At 38.4% G+C, this 19,955-nt stretch overlaps 1 protein-coding gene across 3 annotated transcripts in view; it reads left to right on the top strand.

Annotated features, from left to right (window-relative positions):
* Window positions 1-19,955, top strand: part of Iho1 (interactor of HORMAD1 1) — a 51,887-nt gene that overhangs the window by 13,846 nt on the left and 18,086 nt on the right. The window contains exons 1-4 of one of the 3 annotated variants that reach the window (XM_015487215.2): window positions 11,679-12,227; window positions 14,541-14,611; window positions 16,270-16,444; window positions 17,556-17,719. In XM_015487215.2, the coding sequence (XP_015342701.1) occupies window positions 14,556-14,611; window positions 16,270-16,444; window positions 17,556-17,719 (395 nt within the window). In that variant the 5' untranslated portion in view covers window positions 11,679-12,227; window positions 14,541-14,555. Of the gene's footprint in view, window positions 1-11,678; window positions 12,228-14,540; window positions 14,612-16,269; window positions 16,445-17,555; window positions 17,720-19,955 lie in introns of those variants that run through there. The other 2 variants (XM_048794497.1, XM_048794498.1) reach the window with 2 other exon arrangements.

Here is a 19,955-nt window from a genome sequence, read left to right as displayed (position 1 = left end):
TATAAACATAAGAATAGTATCAGGGAGAACAGAATGGACCTTCAACTCTGTAATTTTATTTTTTGCAGTGCTGGGATTGAACCCAGGACCCTGTGCATGATAGGCAAGTTCTCTAGCCCTGGACTACACTCTAGTACTTTACAGTATTAGCAATTGAACTCAGGGGTGCTCTACCACTGAGTTAATAAAAAGGGCTATCTTTTTATTTAATTTTTAATATATATTTTTAGTTGTTGATGGACCTTTATATTATTCATTTATATGTCATACTGAGAATTGAACCCAGTGTCTCAAACATGGTAGGCATGCTCTCTACCACTGAATCACAACTCCAGCCCAACCTTTTTTTGAGACAGGGTCTCACTAAGTGACCCAGGCGGCCTCAAATTTGTGGTCTTCTTCCTCAGCTTCCTGATTCTCTGGGATTATAGGTGTGTGTCATTTTTTTAAGAGAGAGTGAGAATTTTAATATTTATTTTTTAGTTTTCCAGGGACACAACATCTTTGTATGTGGTGCTGAGGATTGAACCTGGGCCGCAGGCATGCCAGACGAGCGCGCTATCGCTTGAGCCACATCCCCAGCCCCCACCCCCCCACTGTTCTTTTGGTCACTATGGATCATTTGCATTTTCTAGAATTTTATATAAATAGAATCACACAGTATGCATTCTTTTGTATCTGGTTTTTCACTCAGCATAATTGAGATTTATCCATATTGCTGCATGGAGTTGTTCAGTCCTCATTGTTTTCCTGTTGTTGTCCATTGGATGGATATACCAAATCGTTCTTCCTGGTCTTTTGAATTCTCAAACTAATCAGATTTTTTTTTTTTTTGGTACTGGGGATTAAATTCAGGGGTACTCAACCACTGAGCCACATCCTCAACCCTATTTTGTAATTTATTTAGAGACATGGTCTCACTGAGTTGTTTAGCTTTTGCTGAGGCTGGCTTTGAACTCCTGATCCTCCTGTCTCAACCTCCCAAACTGCTGGGATTACAGGTGTGTGCCACCACGCCCGGCCCAATCAGAGTTTTGTTTCCACTATATCTCTGAAAATGTTCCTGCCAAGGTCACCAGCAATTCTCACTCATTTTCTTTGAAACATCAGCAACTTGCCACAGTTGATTTCCTCTTCTTTTGAAATATGTTTCAGATGGCTTCCGGAGAGGCTCACTCTTTGGTGTCTCCGTTGCTGAAGAAAATCCTAAATAAACTGTCTAGCTTTGCCTGTTCTTAGTTGACTAAAATCACTAGTATTGGAAGTTACACAGCTGTGCAATACATTATTAGTCTCCCACTAGTTTTGCTGTAGATGACACTTTTGGTGTGCATTATGATAACAGTTGTCTAGGTTACTTTCAAGGAATTTGAAGATTGTTTTTGTTGAAAATATGAACTCTTCACTTGGGCCCATAGATATGTCATACTTGACATGGTATTGCCTTTGTATTGTGTCTATTTTGCTGTCTTACCTTTGGGTCAGATTTCTACTCAGCTCTGCATGTAGACATGTCGAACATTTGAGAAATATTTTGTCTGAAACTGTAGAACAAGGTTAAATTGACTTGGACTTGCTAACCATCCCTCTCCCCCACTTTTCAAGGCCAATGACACCAGCTGCTATTACCAGAAAACATTAAATTGTAAAAGGATTCAAAAGAGTTGGCACCAGGGCTGGGATTGTGGCTCAGGGGTAGAGTACTTGTCTAGCACATCTGAGGTTCCATCCTCAGCACCACTTAAAAATATATTGTGTCCATCTACAACCAAAAAAATAAATATTAAAAAAAAAGAGCTGGCACTTGAATTTCTGGAAGATCTCTGCCTGGTCCCAAAAAGTTCATGAATATTTTCCCCTTTATTAATTTCTCTCTCTCATTATTCTTATTCTATATGTGTAACCCATCAAACTCCTCGAATTGAGATGATTTGTAAGCAAAGTTCCCTCTTCATTCTTTGGTCACTAAATAACACCTTTCTGTTTCTCTAACACTTGTCTCTCAGACACTTTTTCCTGTAGGGGATGACATTGCTCCCATCCTTTGCATGCTTTTCTGTCATGTCTGAGGTCTCTATAGTTGTGCATCTTCTAGTGCTCAATTCAATCTCTTTCATCTGTACTCTTTCATTGCTGAACTCATCCTGTTTCATTGCTTCCAAAGTCATCTGGAACCAACAGAGGCAGAGATAGAGCCTTCCTGCCCTACACCCTCTGTCCCTGCCCTTATGCCACTCCAGCATTCAGTAGACCAGAAACCTCAGACAGTGTCTTGCCTCCTTTCTTTCTCTTCCACAGTTCCAGTTTTGTGTCCCCATCAGACCGCAGTGCCTCTTGTCACAGACGCTCCCCATCTCTGCCCTCATTCCCACCATCCAAGCCCCAGCCATGCCCTAGTTTTTGGCCACCTGGTCCACCTTACATGCTGCCTTTGTAAGAGGCACCTCACCATTCTTGGGGTTCAGGGCATCCTTGGTTTTTGCATATGCAATGGGGTGAAGGTCAGGCGACAAGCAGGGAGCGGGAATGAGACTGTGGGGGTGTGAGATAAGTCCCTTATAGTTATGTGTACCAGTGAGGTTATGTGTGGTGGGAGGCAGGCCGTCGGGCTAGGTGCTGGATCATGCAGGTTAAGACCGTTAGGACCGTTAAAACCGTTAGCCTGGAACCGCAGTGGGCGGAGCCCTGTGGATGGAGCGGAATCCTCATTGGTCAGAGCGTGTCCTGGGGGCGGGGCCGCGCATGCTTTGGCAGCTTCAGTCCGGACCAAGCATTGTAGCCAGGACCCTACAGCCTTAGGTCCGCGCGCGACAGCTGCCAGAGGTGGGGACAGAAGGGCTGGGAGGGGTGGAAATGGAATGGGAGGAGGTGGGGGTGGGGTTAGGTTACTACTGGCTCCTTGGGAATAGGTTGGGAATTCCGGGGAACCTCGAGGGATTTCCTGAGACTTTGGCTTCTACACTTGAGACTAACTTTAAAGTCCCTTGTTGCTTTTATTTCCCTGTGGCTGTGAGTCCACTCTGGCACTTGAAGGAAATGACTTGTGTACTCATCTTTGAAGAGCAGTTTTCGTCAGATTCACGAGGAGCTGCAGCTTCCCCTGGGAGAGGAAGAGTCAGCCTGGGAAGTCAGAGTGAATAGGGACCCAGGAAAGTGCACTGGGATTTGGCTTGATTATTATTACGGGAAATTCTTTGGAGGCCTCTGGAAAACATGTCAGAATGTTTTAGTCTAGGAGCTCAAGAGTGTGTCTCCAGCTTGAAAAGAGTCTGAAGATGAGAGTGGATGGCTGTTATTGGCTGAGACTTTCTTTTTTTCTACATTGGAGGAGCAGGAGGGTCATTTGGAAGTTCTCACACTAAGATTCGCAGAGTTAGGCCAGGCATGGTGGCGCACGCTTATAATCAATGACTCTGGAGACTGAGGCAGGAGGATACAAGTTTGAGGCCAGCTTCAGCTACTTAGCGAGACCCTGTCTTAAAAAGAAAAAGAGGGTAAAATGGAGAAGTTTATGCCCCTCAGGGACATCCTCTCTGGTCAGGGTATTTTTCCTTTCTTGCTTACCAACCCTGCCAGACACCTTTTTGTAGAAACAGTTGCATTTCTTGCACATGCCTAATCTTTCCTCCCCTTTTGTGCTGCTTTTAATAGGGTTAGGGGTGAGAGGTGAGGAGGGAACCCTGCCCTTGAAAAATTTAAATGTATACATTTAATTCTCATTTACCTTAGAATGACTATCAATTAATAGTGTCTACTAATATCTTCAAGGACATATTTTGACATATGGGACTTCCTATTCACTGGGAATTTAAAAGCCTATACAGGTAGCATGGAAACAGGCCCAAAAAACAAACACAGGTAATCCTTAGATCTAGTTGGGAGTTTATTTATCACAATCATTACTTTGGTGATGCTGGGTATTGAACCCAAAGTGCTCTACCACATTAAAGATTGCCTTAGGAATAGTTTAGATTCTGACACCCTGGATATAGTTACAGTAGTCCCACTATCCACAATTTCATAACCATAAAAAAACACAGTTTCAGTTATTTATGGTCAACTGCAGTGTCATGAGCAAACTATGGCATCAACATAGACTGAACATATTTGTGTCTTTATACAATGTCAGAATTTGCTGAATAAATTCACAAGCTACTCACTTTCATTAGCTTTAATCGACCAAAATACTCATGGTTCACTTGGTGTCATGGCCAAAGCAAATAACAAATTCTTTTATTCCATGCCAATTTTAATTATTAATCTATAATAAGTCACACATCAAAATTTTCACAATGATATATGGGTTACAAAGGCTAAGAAAGGGTTAATGGTGACCAAAGGGCTTAAAGATGCAGAACTGAGTGTGAAGGCAGAGAGCAGATAGGAATATAGCAGTTAACTGAGGCTGGCTTTTAATTTGTGATCTTCTGCCTCAACTTGTGGAGTTGCAGGGATTATAGCCATGTGCCATTGTGCCTGGACCTGTCAAAGAATTTGTTCAGAATGCAGAACTGTTCAGGGTACTGAAATTGTTCTAAGCAAGGGTCTAGACAGCAGGCAGTTTTGAAGTGGGCTGTATCAAGCAGGGAGATTAAGCTGAACTAAAGCACTAGGGACAATCAGGAGTTTCTTGCTTATTGATGTTCAAACACATTCACCACCTGGTCTGATGACAGATTGGTATGTGTTGATGTACCACCATCTAGGTGCCTCTCTTTGTATGTGTTCCAGGTGAGGGGGTGCATCATTCAGTGGTCCAGTGTATCTGATAAGCTCAGGGGCCTGATTCCTTTGATATGGGTTTGCTGTGTCCAGGCATCCATATGCTTTGATTTAATCTGATAAATTCACAGGTGGTTATTTTTTTTTACTAGCATGATTAATTTTTTATCAGTTTGTGCCTTACAATTGTCCTGTGCAGCTGAGGGTTATTCTTTTCAATTAATTTTATATGACCAGGGCCTGGGGTTATGGCTCAGTGGTAGAGTGATTGCCTAGCATGTGTGAGGCCCTGGGTTCGATTCTTAGCACCACATATGAATAAATAAAATAAATGTCCATTGACAACTAAAAAAAATATTTTTTTAAAAATTTGTATGTCTAACATCTGATGGTTATCTGCTTTCCCAGACAAGTTGCCAAGTCATTTAGCCTTAGCACTCAAAATGGAGTAGCTCATGATAAACTACTGCTTTATAAAATGGAGTAATTCAGGGCTGGGCACAGCCTGAAAGCTGCTATTCTATACAAAAGGGAGTTAACACAGAGCAGGGCACAACATGTAGCCATATGTAGTCCAAAAATATTAAATGGGAAGTTCCAGAAATAAGCAATTCAAAAGTTTTAAATTATGTGTCATTCTTGTTACTGGAGTCCTTGGGCAAAAGCCTTGTCCCCAGTGGTCCCAACAGACCAGGCTTGGCTACCTGTCCAATATGCCAATCAAAGAGATTAGCTATGGTTAAAGGAAGGAAATTTTTTATTTTTAGTTTTTCCCAACTTATCTACATCCTTGCTAACAATATTTATTTTCTGACTTAAACATTTTTTTTCCCCATGGTGCTGGGGATTGAACCGAGGGTCTTCAACATGCTAAGCAAGTACTTTACCACTGAGCTGTACCCCCAGCCCTTAAAAATTTTTATTGATGTATTATAATTATACATAATATTGGCATTTATTGTTACATATTTATACATGAACATAATATAATTTGGTCAATTTCATTCCCTCCTACTTTCTGTTTCCTTCCCCTTCTCCCTTCCCCTGGTTCTCTACCTGTGTTCTACTGGTCTCCCTTCTGTAGAATAGGAGCTTTTAATTACTATGACCACACTGGGAAGAACAGATATATAGGTGTATAGTAACCAAAAATCTGTCTTCAAGGGAGTGACCCAGACTTTGAAATTTTATAGAAAAGGGAAACAAAGGCAAGGGTTGGGGCTTCCATAGCTGGGGGTTAGCATAATTGGCAGAGTATATCATTCAGGTCAGGCCATGGTCAGGTTAATCATTTTCTCAGGACTAGTTTTGGAAGGTCATCATCACTTGAGGGGGCAATTTGGTTCCCATCCTGTTTAAGTGGGCAGCCTTCATTCCCTCATGGGGTAATTGTTGTTGTTGTTTTTAATATTTTTTATTTTTTGACCTTTATTTATTTTATTATATGTGGTGCTGAGAATTGAACCAAGTGCCTCATATATGCCAGGCAAGTAGCTAATGCTGAGCCACAGCCTCAGCTGGGGGTAATTGTTCTTGCTTAGGAAGTTAATCTGATCCAGCAGTCTATACTCTGGTTCACCATTGCTTGAGGCTAGTTTCAGTTCTTTGTTATAAATACTTATGAATCAAGGGGCTGGGGTTGTGGCTCAAGTGGTAGAGTGCTCACCTGGCCCGTGTGAGGCACTGGATTCAATCCTCAGTACCACATAAAAACAAAATAAAGATATTGTATCCACCTAAAACTAAAAACTAACTAAATACTTATCAATCAAGTCTGTTGTTCATGGAATCAAAGGTAAATTCAGAAGAAAGTAGCTCAGAAGGAAAAAAACAAAAAAGGCAAACTCAAAGAGGGGAAAAAATGGGGCTGGGGATGTGGCTCAAGTGGTAGCGCGCTCGCCTGGCATGCATGAGGCCTGGGTTCGATCCTCAGCACCACATAGAAACAAAGATGTTGTGTCCGTCGAAAACTAAAAACTAACTAAATACTTATCAATCAAGTCTGTTGTTCATGGAATCAAAGGTAAATTCAGAAGAAAGTAGCTCAGAAGGAAAAAAACAAAAAAGGCAAACTCAAAGAGGGGAAAAAATGGGGCTGGGGATGTGGCTCAAGTGGTAGCGCGCTCGCCTGGCATGCATGAGGCCTGGGTNGGAAGGAAGGAAGGAAGGAAGGAAGGAAGGAAGGAAGGAAGGAAGGGTCGGTCGGTCCAACAACTAAAAAATAACTTAAAAAAAAAAGGTCAGGGGCTGGGGCTGGGGTTCAATGTTAGAGTGCTCACCTAGCACATGTGAGGCACTGGATCCAAACCTCAGAACCACATAAAAATGAAATAAAGATATTATGTTCACCTACAACTAAAAAATAAATATTAAAAAAGGTGGAATCCTTATCCTAGTAACTCAGGAAACTGAGGTAGGAAGATTGCAAGTTCTAGGCCAGTCCCTGCAACTTAGATTCTGTCTCAAAAAGGACTGTGAATGTAGCTTAGTGGTAAAGCCCCCTGAGTTTAGTCCCTAAATCCCTAGTATAAAAAAAAAGGAAAAGGAAAAGGCATTAAATTACATTAAATCATAGGATTCTGTATTATCTGTGGTTTCAGGCATCCACTGGGGGTCTTGGAACATATCCTGCTAGGATAAGGTGGAAACTAGTATATTCTAAACCCTAAGACATGGGCTATAGAAATTTCATCTCAGTTGAAACAGAGATGAAAAATGATAGTGGTTTTATTTAGGTATGGAATAATGACATTAAATAATCACCTTGATGTAGTAATGTGTGTAATATTGTTTAAATTCTAAGTCTAAATTCTAGAAGGAGGAATTTCTGTAGGGAACAAAAAAAACTATGTCTTGTATTTACATAAATATACCTCTTCTATTTAATTTTATTTGCTTATTTATTTATTTTTGAGTTGGGGTCTTATTTATAGTGCCCAGGCTGGCCTGAAATGATCCTCCTGCATTAGCCCCCTAAATAGCTGGCTGTACAGATACTCATCACAATGCCTGGCTTGCACCTCTTTTATTTATTTATTTATTTTGAGTTACTGGCCACTGAACCCAAAGGTATTCTACCACTGAACTTTTATTTTTAATTTTAGAGCTTGTTTGGGGTTTCTATCAGGTGAGCATAGCTGTTCAAATACCATTGACCAAAGAATTGTCCTCTTCTGACAGGGAAGATTGTCCTCTTTGACCTAATGTGCAGTTTCTGTAAGGATGCACATGGTGCAGTGAAGAGGAAGCAGACAGCTTCCTAGCTAGCCAGATCAGCCAAGTCAATCCTAGTGATCAATGGGGTGACAGAAATCTCTGTATATTGCCCTCACATCCTTATTTTTAATTTTGAGACCTTGGGTTGTCTAGGCAGGACTCAAACTTGCAATCTTCTGACCTCGGTCTCTTGAGTAGCTGGCATTATAGGCATGTACCACCACACCCAGTTTATTATTGAGTTTAAGAGATTTTTGCAGGTCTAGGGATGTAGCTCAGTTGTAGAGTGCTTGCCTAATTTGTGTAAGAACTTGGGTTTGATTCCTGGTACCAACAAGGGAATTCATTGTATATTTTGTGTACCAATCCTTCATTAGATATTACTTTTTCTGGGCAGTGGCAGTGCACGCTGTAATTCCAGCAACTTAGAAGGCTGAGGCAGGAGGATCTCAAGTTCAAGGCCAGCCTCCATAATTTAGTGAGACCCTGTCCAAAAGTAAAATAAAATAAAAAGGTGTAGGGATTGCTGCAGGGCCTAACCTTGGACTCTCATGGAAGAATGTTTATCTTGCTCATAGGACATTATATTTTGGGACAAAGTGCTGTCAGAACACTGGCAAGAGCAATTTCCTTGCTCCTTTGACAAGGAGTTATTCCCCTGTTGGTGTGGGGTTGGGCTATGTGGCAGTTTTTGGACTCTTGGTGTCTAGACTTCCGTTAAGATGATATGTATAGGGCTGGGGATGTGGCTCAAGCGGTAGCGCGCTCGCCTGGCATGCGTGCAGCCAGGGTTCGATCCTCAGCACCACAAACAAACAAAGATGTTGTGTCCACTGAAAACTAAAAAATAAATATTAAAATTCTCTCTCTCTCTTTAAAAAAAAGAATTATCTGTTCCTTGTTAATATAATAATTCCTTGTTACTAATTTAAAAAAAAAAAAAGATGATATGTATATATCCCCTCTGGCCTATCATGACTGTTATATGTAAAGTACATACCCACTATAAAAGCTTTTCNTTGTTGTTGTTCTGGGGATTGAATCCAGGGGCACTTTACCATTGAGCTACATTCCAGGTACTTTTTTATTTTTTATTTTGAGACAGCATCTCACTAAATTGTTGATGATCTCACTAAGTTGCTGAGGCTGGCCTCGAATTATCCTCTTGCCTCAGTCTCCCCAGACACTGAGATCACTGTGCCCAGCTAGAAGTTTTAAATTTTAATGGAAGTCCAGTTGATCAGTTGTTTCTTTCATGGATAGCATGTTTGGCATTGTATCTAAAATGTTACCACCAGTCCCAATCCCAGAGTCATTTAGCTTTTCCTTTATGTTATCTTCTAGGAATTTTATAGTTTTTGCATTTTATTTAAGTCTAAAATCTGTTTTGAGCTAATTTTTGCAAAAGGTATAAGAGCTATGTCTAAATTTATTTTCTTTTGCATGATGTTCTAGCATCATTTGTTGAAAGACTATTTTTTGATTGTATTATCTTTGCTTTTCTTTCAAAGATCAGTTGACTATATTTAGGGGTGGGTCTACTTCTAGGCTCTCTATTCCATTGATCTTTTTGTCTACTTTTTTGTCTTGATTACTCATAAATTTATAGTGAATCTTTTTTTTTTTTTTTTTTTTTTTTAAAGATAGAGTGAGAGAGGGAGGGAGAGAGAGAGAGAGAGAATTTTTTAATATTTATTTTTCAGTTTTCGGCGGACACAACATCTTGGTATGTGGTGCTGAGGATCGAACCCGGGCCGCACGCATGCCAGGCGAGCGCACTACCGCTTGAGCCACATCCCCAGCCCCTATAGTGAATCTTAAAACTAGATATTGTTCTCTGGCTTTTACACCTCTTTTATTTATTTATTTATTTTGGTATTTTGGCTCTCTATAAACTTTAGAATCAGCTTGTCAATATTCATAATATAAGTTTCTATATCATCAGCGTTTTATAGTTTTTCTCATATATTTGGCATATGTTTTGTCAGAGGTGTAAGTGATGTTTTAGTACTAATATAAATGTTATTGTTTTTTAATTTCAAATTCTATTTGTTAATTATTGGTATATAGGAAAGTGATTGATTTTGTATGTTAACTTTGTATCCTGATAAGTGATTATCCTTTGTATCCTCAGTATAATCACTTATCAGTTCTAGAAATATTTTTGTTAATTCTTTTAGATTTTCAAAATAGGCAATCATGAGCTGGGGTTATGGCTCAGTGATAGAATGCTCGCCTAGCATGCATGAGGCACTGGGTTCGATCCTCAGCACCACATAATAATAAAATAAAAATATATGTCCACTTAAAACTAAAAAATAAATATTAAAAAATAGGCAGTCATTGTGTTTGTTAAAGGAGACATCTGATTAATTTGCAAAGTAAAATGCTAAAACAACAACTGTTAAATATAAAAACAAGTACTTTGACTTCTTAAATTCTATAAAGTAATATATTTAAACATTATGTGTGTTTTCATAAATGGATAAATGAAAAATGTTTAAAAAAGTAGGCAATCATATAATATGTGAACAAAGACAGTTGTATTTATTCCTTCCCATTCTGGTGCTTTCTATTTCTTTTCTTTTTGGTCTTATTTTATTTTCTAGGACTTCTAGTACAACGTTTGAAAAGGAGTGATAAGAAGGGAAAGCCTTGCCTTATTCCTGATGTTGGCAGGAAATTTTAGTTTCTCACCATTAAATATGATGTTAGCTCTAGGTTTGTTGAAGCTATTCATCAAGTTGAGGACTTTCGCCTTTATTCCTGGTTTGTTGAGAAGCTCTCCCTCACTTTGGTACTAGGTATTCTATCCAGAGCCTTGCATATGCTAAGCCAGTACTCTACCACTGAGTTTCATCTCCAGACTGTTTTTTTTTTTAAAATATATTTTTAGACAGAGTATCACTGAATTAATTGCCCAGGCAGACTTCAAATTTTTGATCCTCCTGCCTCAGTCTCCTCAGTTGCTAGGATTACACTCAGCTGCTGAGTTTTTTTTTTTTTTTTTTTTTTTTAATCAGTGTTGGATTTTGTTAAATGCTTTCTTTTTCTGCATCTATTGATCTGATCATGTAATTTTTCCTCTTTAGTCTGTTAATGTGGTGGATCATTTTTTTAAAAAAATTTAGTTGTAAATGGACACAATACCTTTATTTTATTTATTTATGTGGTGCTGAGGATAGAACCCAGTGCCCCACACATGTGAGGTAAATTCTCTCCCACTGAGCCACAACCTTAGCCCACATCAATTCGTTTTTGAATGTTGAAACAGCCTTGAATGTCTGGAATGAATCCCACTGGGTTATGCTTTATAATTCTCTTTAAATTGTTGGATTCTGCTTGATTATATTTTGTTGAGGACTTTGCATGTATGCTCATGAGTGATGGTGGTCCAGTTTTCATGTAATGTCTTTGACTAGTATGGGGTAATACTGGTCTCATAGAATAAGTTAGAAAGGATCCCCAGAACTTCTATCTTCTGGAAGAGATTGGAGAAAATTGGTATAATTATTTCCTTAGTCTGTTTCAAAGAATTCACCAGTGGAACCCATTTTAGTAATGTAGCTGGGTTTTTTGTTTGTTTGTGTTTGGTACCAGGGATTAAACCCAGGGGCACTTAACCACTGAGCCATATCCCCAACCTGCTTTTTATTTTGAGACAGGGTCTCAGTAAGTTGCTCAGGGCCTCTCTAAATTGCTGAGGCTGACTTTGAATTTTTAATCCTCCTGCCTCAGCCTCCGAGCTGCTGGGATTACGCAACACTGCTTCTTGCTTAGCTGGGTTTTTAAAAATTTTTTTTAAGTTCTCATCTCACTCTGAGGTATTTTACTAATTTATTTGCTTGCTAGGAGCAATGGCGCATACCAGTAATCTCAGCGATTAGGGAGGCTGAGGCAGGGGATTCACAAGTTTGAGGGGAAGTTTAGCAAGACACTGTCTCAAAGTTAAAAAAAAAATGTTTAAAGGATCTTGGGATGTGGCTTACAGGTAGAGTGCCCCTGGGCTCAATCACCATTACCATAAAAAAACAAACAACAAAAAATACATACTTATTTGCTTTGTGGGAAAGCAATATTGCATTGATTTACAAAGAAGAAATTATCTAAACTCTGTTCAGGAGGGTTGAGACCAAAAAATTAACTGTAATACTCAGTTTCAACTCTGCAGGAACTTTTTTTGCTGCTGGAGTGAATGTGAGAGTTTATGATCTGTTATATGGAGTCCTGTGAACTGAGAGCAGGTGAATGTGGTCAGCCCAAGGAAACCATGGATTCATTTGAGAAAGGTAAAGCCAGAGTCTGAGACAGTAATTAAGAAGCAGCTAATAAGTACCAGTTTCCATACCAGGTACTAGATATTACATTTGTTGTTGTTGTTTTGTTGTTGCTGCTGTGGATTGAACCCAGGGCTTCATGCATGTTAAACTTGCATTTTACCACTGCCACTGAGCTACCTCATAGTCATCCTCTTGAATCTTTATCCGCATTCTTTTTTTTTTTGTTTTAGTACCAAGAATTGAACCCAGGGACACTAAACCATTCATTGAGCTACATTCCCATCCCTTTTCATTTTTATTTTGACACAGGGTCTCACTAACCTTACTAGAATGCTGAGGCTGGCCTTGAACTTGAGATCCTCCTGCTTCAGCATCCCAGAGCTGCTGGGATTGCTGGCATTTGCCATGGCACCAGTTTCTACCCTCCATTCCCCATTCTTTTAAGATAGTTATTGTCTTATGCTCATTTAACTAATGAGGAAACTGAGGTTCAAAGAAGTTAACTGATTTTCCCAAGTTCACTCAGTTTGTAGGTAGAAGAGTTAGGATTTGAATCTTGGTCTGGTGCCTCAAAAGACATAACCTTCCCATTTATTACTTTGCTATTAATACAGGGAAACATTAGAGATGCTTAGTTCTAAAAAGTACCCTCAAACAGCCAATGTTAAGAAACAGACTGGTGTACTTGAAATATCATGACTTATTGTACTGAACTCACCTAGCTTGGAAACTTCTTACCCCTAATTATTGGAGAGGACTTGAGCTGGTTAATTAGCTTATATGAACTTTGCTCACAAAAAAATGGTGATAACACCTGCCTCAAAAAATCATTGGGAGGATTAAATAAATGTACACTAGCATTGTACCTAGCACACAATACAAAACTGTAAATGGCAGTGCTTATAGCCCCTTGATCTTATGGTCTGTACTTAACATTCATGTAGAACAAGTATTTATAAACACAAAAAAATGCATCTGTTTTTCTAGAAAATTAGAAAAATTTTACATGCATTAAAATATTTATTCAGAACTTCTGTTTCATTTTATCTAGGTTAGGTCTGTGTTGAGACAGTGTTTAATGTTTGATGGTTTATTCTACCATATGTGTAGGGATAAAAAATCATATTTCTGATATCACAGTGGTAAAATGTTATCTAATAAATATGAATGATTTTTGAGTTTGGAAAGATAAATTTCTAAATTAGGGGCTGGGATTGTGGCTCAGTGGTAGAGTGCTTACCTAGCATATGCGAGGCGCTGGATTCAATCCTCAGTACCACATAAAAAATAAATAAATACATAAAATGAAGGTATTGTGTCCAACTAAAAAATGTATTAAAATTTCTAAATTAGACTTATAAAATTCAGGCTAGGCCTGGGGTTGTGGCTCAGTGGCAGAGTGCTTGCCTAGCATGTGTGAGGCACTGGATTGGATCCTCATCACCACGTATAAATAAATAAATAAATAAAGATATTGTGTCCAACTACAACTAAAAAATATTTAACAAAAAATTCAGGCTGTATGGTTATAATAATGACCTATGGTATGCAGTACTCACTGAGCAGAAAAGCAAAGTAGGTAGAGAAGGCACTGCTTTTAAGAGATGTGGGAAGGCACTTTTATCCAATGCACTCCCTCTTCATCTGACTCCTTAATTCCCCAAATTCTACATCTCTCTTGACATTCCAATATCTTATGGTCTCAGGAAAACTAGTCTTCTTGGGAGAGGTAATGGGTTAAGTCATTCATTGCATCAAGCAATGAAAGATAAGGTATATTGGTTCTTTCCTAAAAGCAGATTATTCATAGGACAACAAGAGAAAAGGGCAAAGAGCAAAGCAAGGCAAATTTCCAGTTTCATAGGTGATTTTGAGCATTCCCTGGTGTCAAGTGGGAATTTGTATATTTTTTTCTTTCTCTTTTTTTTATTTCTTTTTACATTTTTTAAATACTGGGAATTAAACCCAGGAGCACTCTACCACTGAGCTATATACCAAGACCTTTTATTTTACTTTTTAAATTTTGAGACAGAGTCTCACTAAGTTGCTGAGGCTGCTGTTGAACCTGCAGTCTTCCTGCTTCAGACTAAGTCTCTGGAATTACAGGCATGCATCATTGCACCCAGTTGTGTGCAATTTAATGATAGAAGATAACCTATTTTTGGCACATAGGTAACACAAATTTTCATTAACTGGATGGGAATGTAACTGCTGAAATGTCCTCATTTACATGTAGTAAGATTACTAGTAAAATTACTTTTCTTTGGAAAATATTATATCATGTTAACCTTCTTAATTAATATTCCTCTGTTCTTTTAATAGAGATAATCAGAAGAAATGAATTTTAATGTCTGGAACATCAAAGAGATGCTCAGTATTCCTTCAGGCCCAGGGTAAGTTTTCTGGCTATATTCTTTGATACTTAAGATACTTAGGGGTTGTGGTTATAGCTGAGTAGTACAGCGCTTGCCTAGCATGTGTGAAGCACTGGGTTCCATCCTCAGCACCAAATAAAAATAAGTAATAAAACAAAATAAATGTATTGTGTTCATCTACAATTAAAAAAAAGAGAGAGTCTTATTGATTCTAGAAAGACGGTCCCCTTCCTATTGGGTTGTAGTGGTAGAAATGCTCTGTACTATCTCTTCTAATCCTCTGTCACCATTGCTCCTTCTTGTGTCTTTTTCCCATTTATTGATTACAAAAGTGATGTTAATTCATATGTTAACTGAGCAATGACTTTTTACCCTACATTGGGCCTACGGATTGGACCTATGAGAATCAGAGATAGTCCAACATTTGGAACTGACCTTAGTTGGGGCAACTCTATTGAAGTAGTAAGGAATAAAATCAAGTCAGTGTTCATATATATGTTTGATTGTGTGTGCAATTTTTAGGTACCATGGAAATAATAGTCACTCCAGCTTCTGGATGTGATGGTGCCTGCCTGTAATCCCAGTGACTCAGGAGGCTAAGGCAGGAGGCTGAAGCAGAAAGATTGAAAGTTCAAAGCCTCAGCAACTTAGCGAGGCCCTAAACAATTTAGTGAGCCCTTGTCTCAAAATAAAAAATAATGGGGCTGGGGTTGTGGCTTAGCGGTAGAGCACTTGCCTAGCAAGTGCAAAGCACTGAGTTTGATCTTCAGCACCACATAAAAATAAATACATAAAGGTATTGTGTCCAATTACAACTAGTAAATAAATAAATTAATTAAATAAAAAGGGCTAGGTCTGTGGCTTAGTGGTTAAGGGCCCCTGGGTTCAATCCCAGGTACTAAAAAAGAATATTTAGTCCTAATTGAAAGCAATTGTAACCATTTTAACTATAGCCCTTATCTTGCTGGCCCTAATTTTAAAATTAGCCAATCAACTCCTCTAATCAGGGCAAAGGGCAGTGCAGTGTTAGGGATATAAAATTGCCCACCCAGGGGTACTTGCTAGCCAGGTTCCCTAGCATGCCTTGTGGCAGAAGTAAAGTTTGCTTTGCCCACATTCTTTCAAACACATGTTTGATTTCTTGCAGAGCCTGAGTATTTCTAACACTGGTTATAATAAAAATGTGTGGCATTCAAAATGTTCTTGTGTGGTGTGTGTTGTGGTGCCAGGGATCAAACCCAGGACCTTGAGCATGCTAGACAAGTGTTCTTCTACTGAGTTCTATCTCCAGATCCACACTCCCTTCTTCCCTCTCTCCTTCCCTCCTCCTTCTTTCTTTTGTTCCTTCTTTCTTTCTTTTTTTTTTTTTTTTTTTTTGAGGCAAGGTCTAGCTAAGTTGCTTAGGGCCTTGCTAAATTGTGGAGGCTGGACTCTCAACTTGCAATCTTCCTGCCCCAGCCTCCTGATTAACTGGGATTAGAGGCCAGGTCCACCATGACCAACTCCAGCTCCTTTCTTGTGCTTCTTTGTACATATTACTGGCCATGTACAGGGGGCTTAAAAGTCAGAGTAAGTTAGCCCTGTGCCCAGGATATTCTGAAGTAAACACTTGTAAATTATGTTTTCATTGTTTAGGTTATATGTCCACTTAATATATTTATCTTGCTTAATTTTAGGACCACTAAGTCATCTAACTGGAATAATAATCAGACTGATTATACTGCTCTCAGTGATTCTCAGTTCCTCTTTGGATCTCAGTTTTGTCCAGAAAATTCAGAGACCCTGTCAGCACCCTTGGATTTCAGTGCCCACTTGAGACATTCAAAACAGTCACAACAGAATTCTCTGGATGTGAGTCTGATTTCCAGAATTTCTCTTCATGTATTTCATACCAATATATAGTAGAATCATACATTTTTAAAGCTACTATAGATTTGACTTGGTGGTCTGAAGTGAACAAAAAATAATAATACTTGCAATTTCTTCTCTTACCCAAATGATATAAAATACTGTTAGTCCCTGACTGCTTCTAGGAAAAGGCTTATACTGCATACATTTCCTAAGTGTAGTCACACTAATTTTTTTGTGAAAATTTGTAAGAAAAAAATTTACATACAATAGGAATAAATTACATAAATTTTATATTAAATAGACTTTTTCCTAAGAAACTTCACATACTTTGTGGATTTCAATCAACTATACTACATTTATTTTTTTGCGGGGGGCGGTAATGGGGATTGAACCCCGGGGCACTTAACCACTGAGCCAAATCCCCAGCCCTTTTTAATATATTATTTAGAGACAGGGTCTCATGGAGTTGTTTAGGGCTTCACTAAGTTGCTGAGGCTGACTTTGAACTTGTGATCCTTCTGCCTCAGCCTCCCAAGCCACTGGGATTACAGGTGTGTAATCTGCACCCAGCTACATTATATTATTGATGAAGGAAGAAAATGAGGATTTTTGAGGGCCAAGATAATGAATAAGGGCCAGGAGAGGGAACAGTCTCTTGAATCCTTGAATACAGGAAATGGTTCACCATATGATATCATGACCATTGTCCAATCCATGTCAAACTTATCAATAGGTATTTTAATTCACTAGCAGATAAAATCAGCAAATCTAGTTAAACTTATTCATTTAAAAACTTTAATACATCATCTCAGAGATAGCATAAATAATTTTCTGTTGTTGCCTGTAAATTTATGCAATTAATTTTAAAGCAATCTTAACTGATATTTTAAATATCTTTGCTGGTAAGGTAGAAACCCTATTAATAGAAAGAGTTGTTTTATTGTAAATATAATTTCCTGTTAGACACAGAAATTCAAAAAAGCTACATGCTATATTGTTTTTAGCAATAAGGTTTGCACTTAAATATGATTCTGCATTATATAGAAAATAGTGAATGTTATGCATTTTTATGTGTGAAATGCTATATTGATTTTTTTTGTTCATTTAACAGAGTGAACCTAGTATTTTCACAAAGTACCAGACAAAACCCCAGCTCTTTGCAGGAGATACAAAAGATATAGGCCTATTTTCTCTTCCTTTGCCAGTTGGAAAGTCAAAAGGTCTTTTGACACAGTTTGAGGAGAAAAACAAAAGGACAAAAGATCAATGTGACAGGTATGCAATATTTTCAAGTGAATAAGGCAGCTTGTGTTTTTCTGAGGGAAACAAAAGGGAGTGTCAGTAATCAAAGAATTAAATTTCAATATGATAGCATGTATTAATGTTCTCCAGAGAAACAGAATCAATAAGATTTATATGTATATAGAGAGAAGAAGAGACAGAGACAAAGAAAAAAAGTTACAGAGATTGACTTATTATATGAATTGGCTCATGAGATTGTCTAGACCAAGAAGTGCCATAATCTGCTATCTGCAAGTTAGAGAACCAGGAAAGCCACAGGTATAACTCAGTCTGAGTCAGGAGGCCTGAGAAGGAAGGCGAGTGGTGGCTGCTGGTACAAGTCCTGGAGTTTGAAAGCCTGACAACCAGGGGGCTCTAATGTCTAACAAGATGGATATCCCAGCTCAAGAAGAAGGAGTGAATTTGCCCTTCTTTTATCTTTCTGTTCTATTTGGGCCTTCAACACATTAGATGATATCCATGTACATTGATAAGGGTTATCTTCTGTACTCATCCTACAAATTCACATGTAATCCTTAGACAAAAACCTTCATATACACACTTATAAATAACATTTCATAAGCTATCTGGACATCTCTCAGCCTATTTAGCTTGACATACAAAATAACTCTTATTCTAGGCATGATGGCCCATGCAGGTAACCCCAGAAACCTGGGAGGCTGAGGCAGAAGGATCGTGAGTTCAAAGTCAGCCTCAGCAATTCAGTAAGGCCCTTATCAACTCAGAGAGACCCTATCTCAAAATAAAAACTCAAAAAAGCGGGGAGGGTGCTGGGGATGTGACTCAGTGGTTAAGTGTCCCTGAGTTCAATCTCCAGTAACAAAATCAATCAAACAATCAATCAAACAAAATAACCTCTGCCTTGTTCTTTTTTTAAATTTATTTATGTTATAGTAGAATGCATTTTGACATATACTACACAAATGGAGCACAACTTCTCATTCCTCGGTCTGTACTTAGTTCAGAGTTACTCCAGTAGTGTAATTATACATGTAAATAGGATAATAATGTTCATTTCTTTCTACTGTCCTCCCCATCCCCATAACCCACCCCTCCCCTTACTCCCCTCTACACAAACCAAAGTTCCTTCATTCTTTCCTATTCCCCACCCCCTACCCCACTATGGATCAGCATCCGCTTATCAGAGAAACCATTCAGCTTTTGTTTTTTTGGGTTTGGCTTATTTCACTTAGCATGATATTCTCTAGTTCCATCCATTTACCTGCAAATGCCATAATTTTATTCTTCTTTAAGGCTGAATAATATTTCATTGAGTATATGCACCGGATTTTCTTTATCCATTCATCTGTTGAAGGGCATCTAGGTTGGTTCCATAGTTTAGCTACTGTGAATTGAGCTGCTATAAACATTGATGTGGCAGAGTCACTGTAGTATGCTGATTTTAAGTCCTTTGGGTATAAACCCAAGGAGCGGGATAGCTGGGTCAAATGGTGAATTCATTCCAAATTTCCTGAGGTATCTATCTCCATACTGCTTTCTATAGTAGTTGTACCAATTTGCAGTTCCACCAACAATGTATGAGTGTACCTTTTCCCCCACATCCTAGCCAACACTTATTATTGCTTGTATTCTTGATAAGTGAATTGAAATCTTAGTTTTGATTTGCATTTCTCTAATTGTTAGAGATGATGAACATTTTTTCATATGTTTGTTGATTGATTATATTTCTTCTGTAAATTGTCTGTTCATTTCCTTAGCCCATTTATTCATTGGGTTATTTGGGTTTTTTGCTATTATGTTTTTGAGGTATTTTAAAAATATTTTTTTAGTTGTAGATGGACACAATACCTTTATTTTATTTATTTATTTTTATGTGGTGCTGGGGATTAAACGCTGTACCTCATGCATGCTAGGCAAGCACTCTACCACTGAGTCACAACTCTGGCCCAGTTTTTTTTTTTTTTTAAGATTTCTTTTTCTTCCTTTTTTTTTAACATTTTTTTTTTTTTAACACAATGCCTTTATTTTTATGTGGTGCTGAGGATCGAACTAGGGTCCCGCCTATGCTAGGCGAGCAATCTACCGCAGAGCCACAATCCCAGCCCCTGGCCCAGTTTTTAAGTCCTTTATATATCCTGGATATTAGTGCTCTGTCTGAGGTGGGTGTGGCAAAGATTTTTTTTCCCATTCTGTAGGCACTCTCATCACATTATTGATTTTTTTTTTTTTTTTTTTTTTTTTTTTTTTT

Source organism: Marmota marmota, unplaced genomic scaffold, assembly GCF_001458135.2.
Source record: "Marmota marmota marmota unplaced genomic scaffold, marMar, whole genome shotgun sequence".
NCBI lineage: Eukaryota > Metazoa > Chordata > Mammalia > Rodentia > Sciuridae > Marmota > Marmota marmota.
This window is presented reverse-complemented; position numbering and strand designations above follow the sequence as displayed.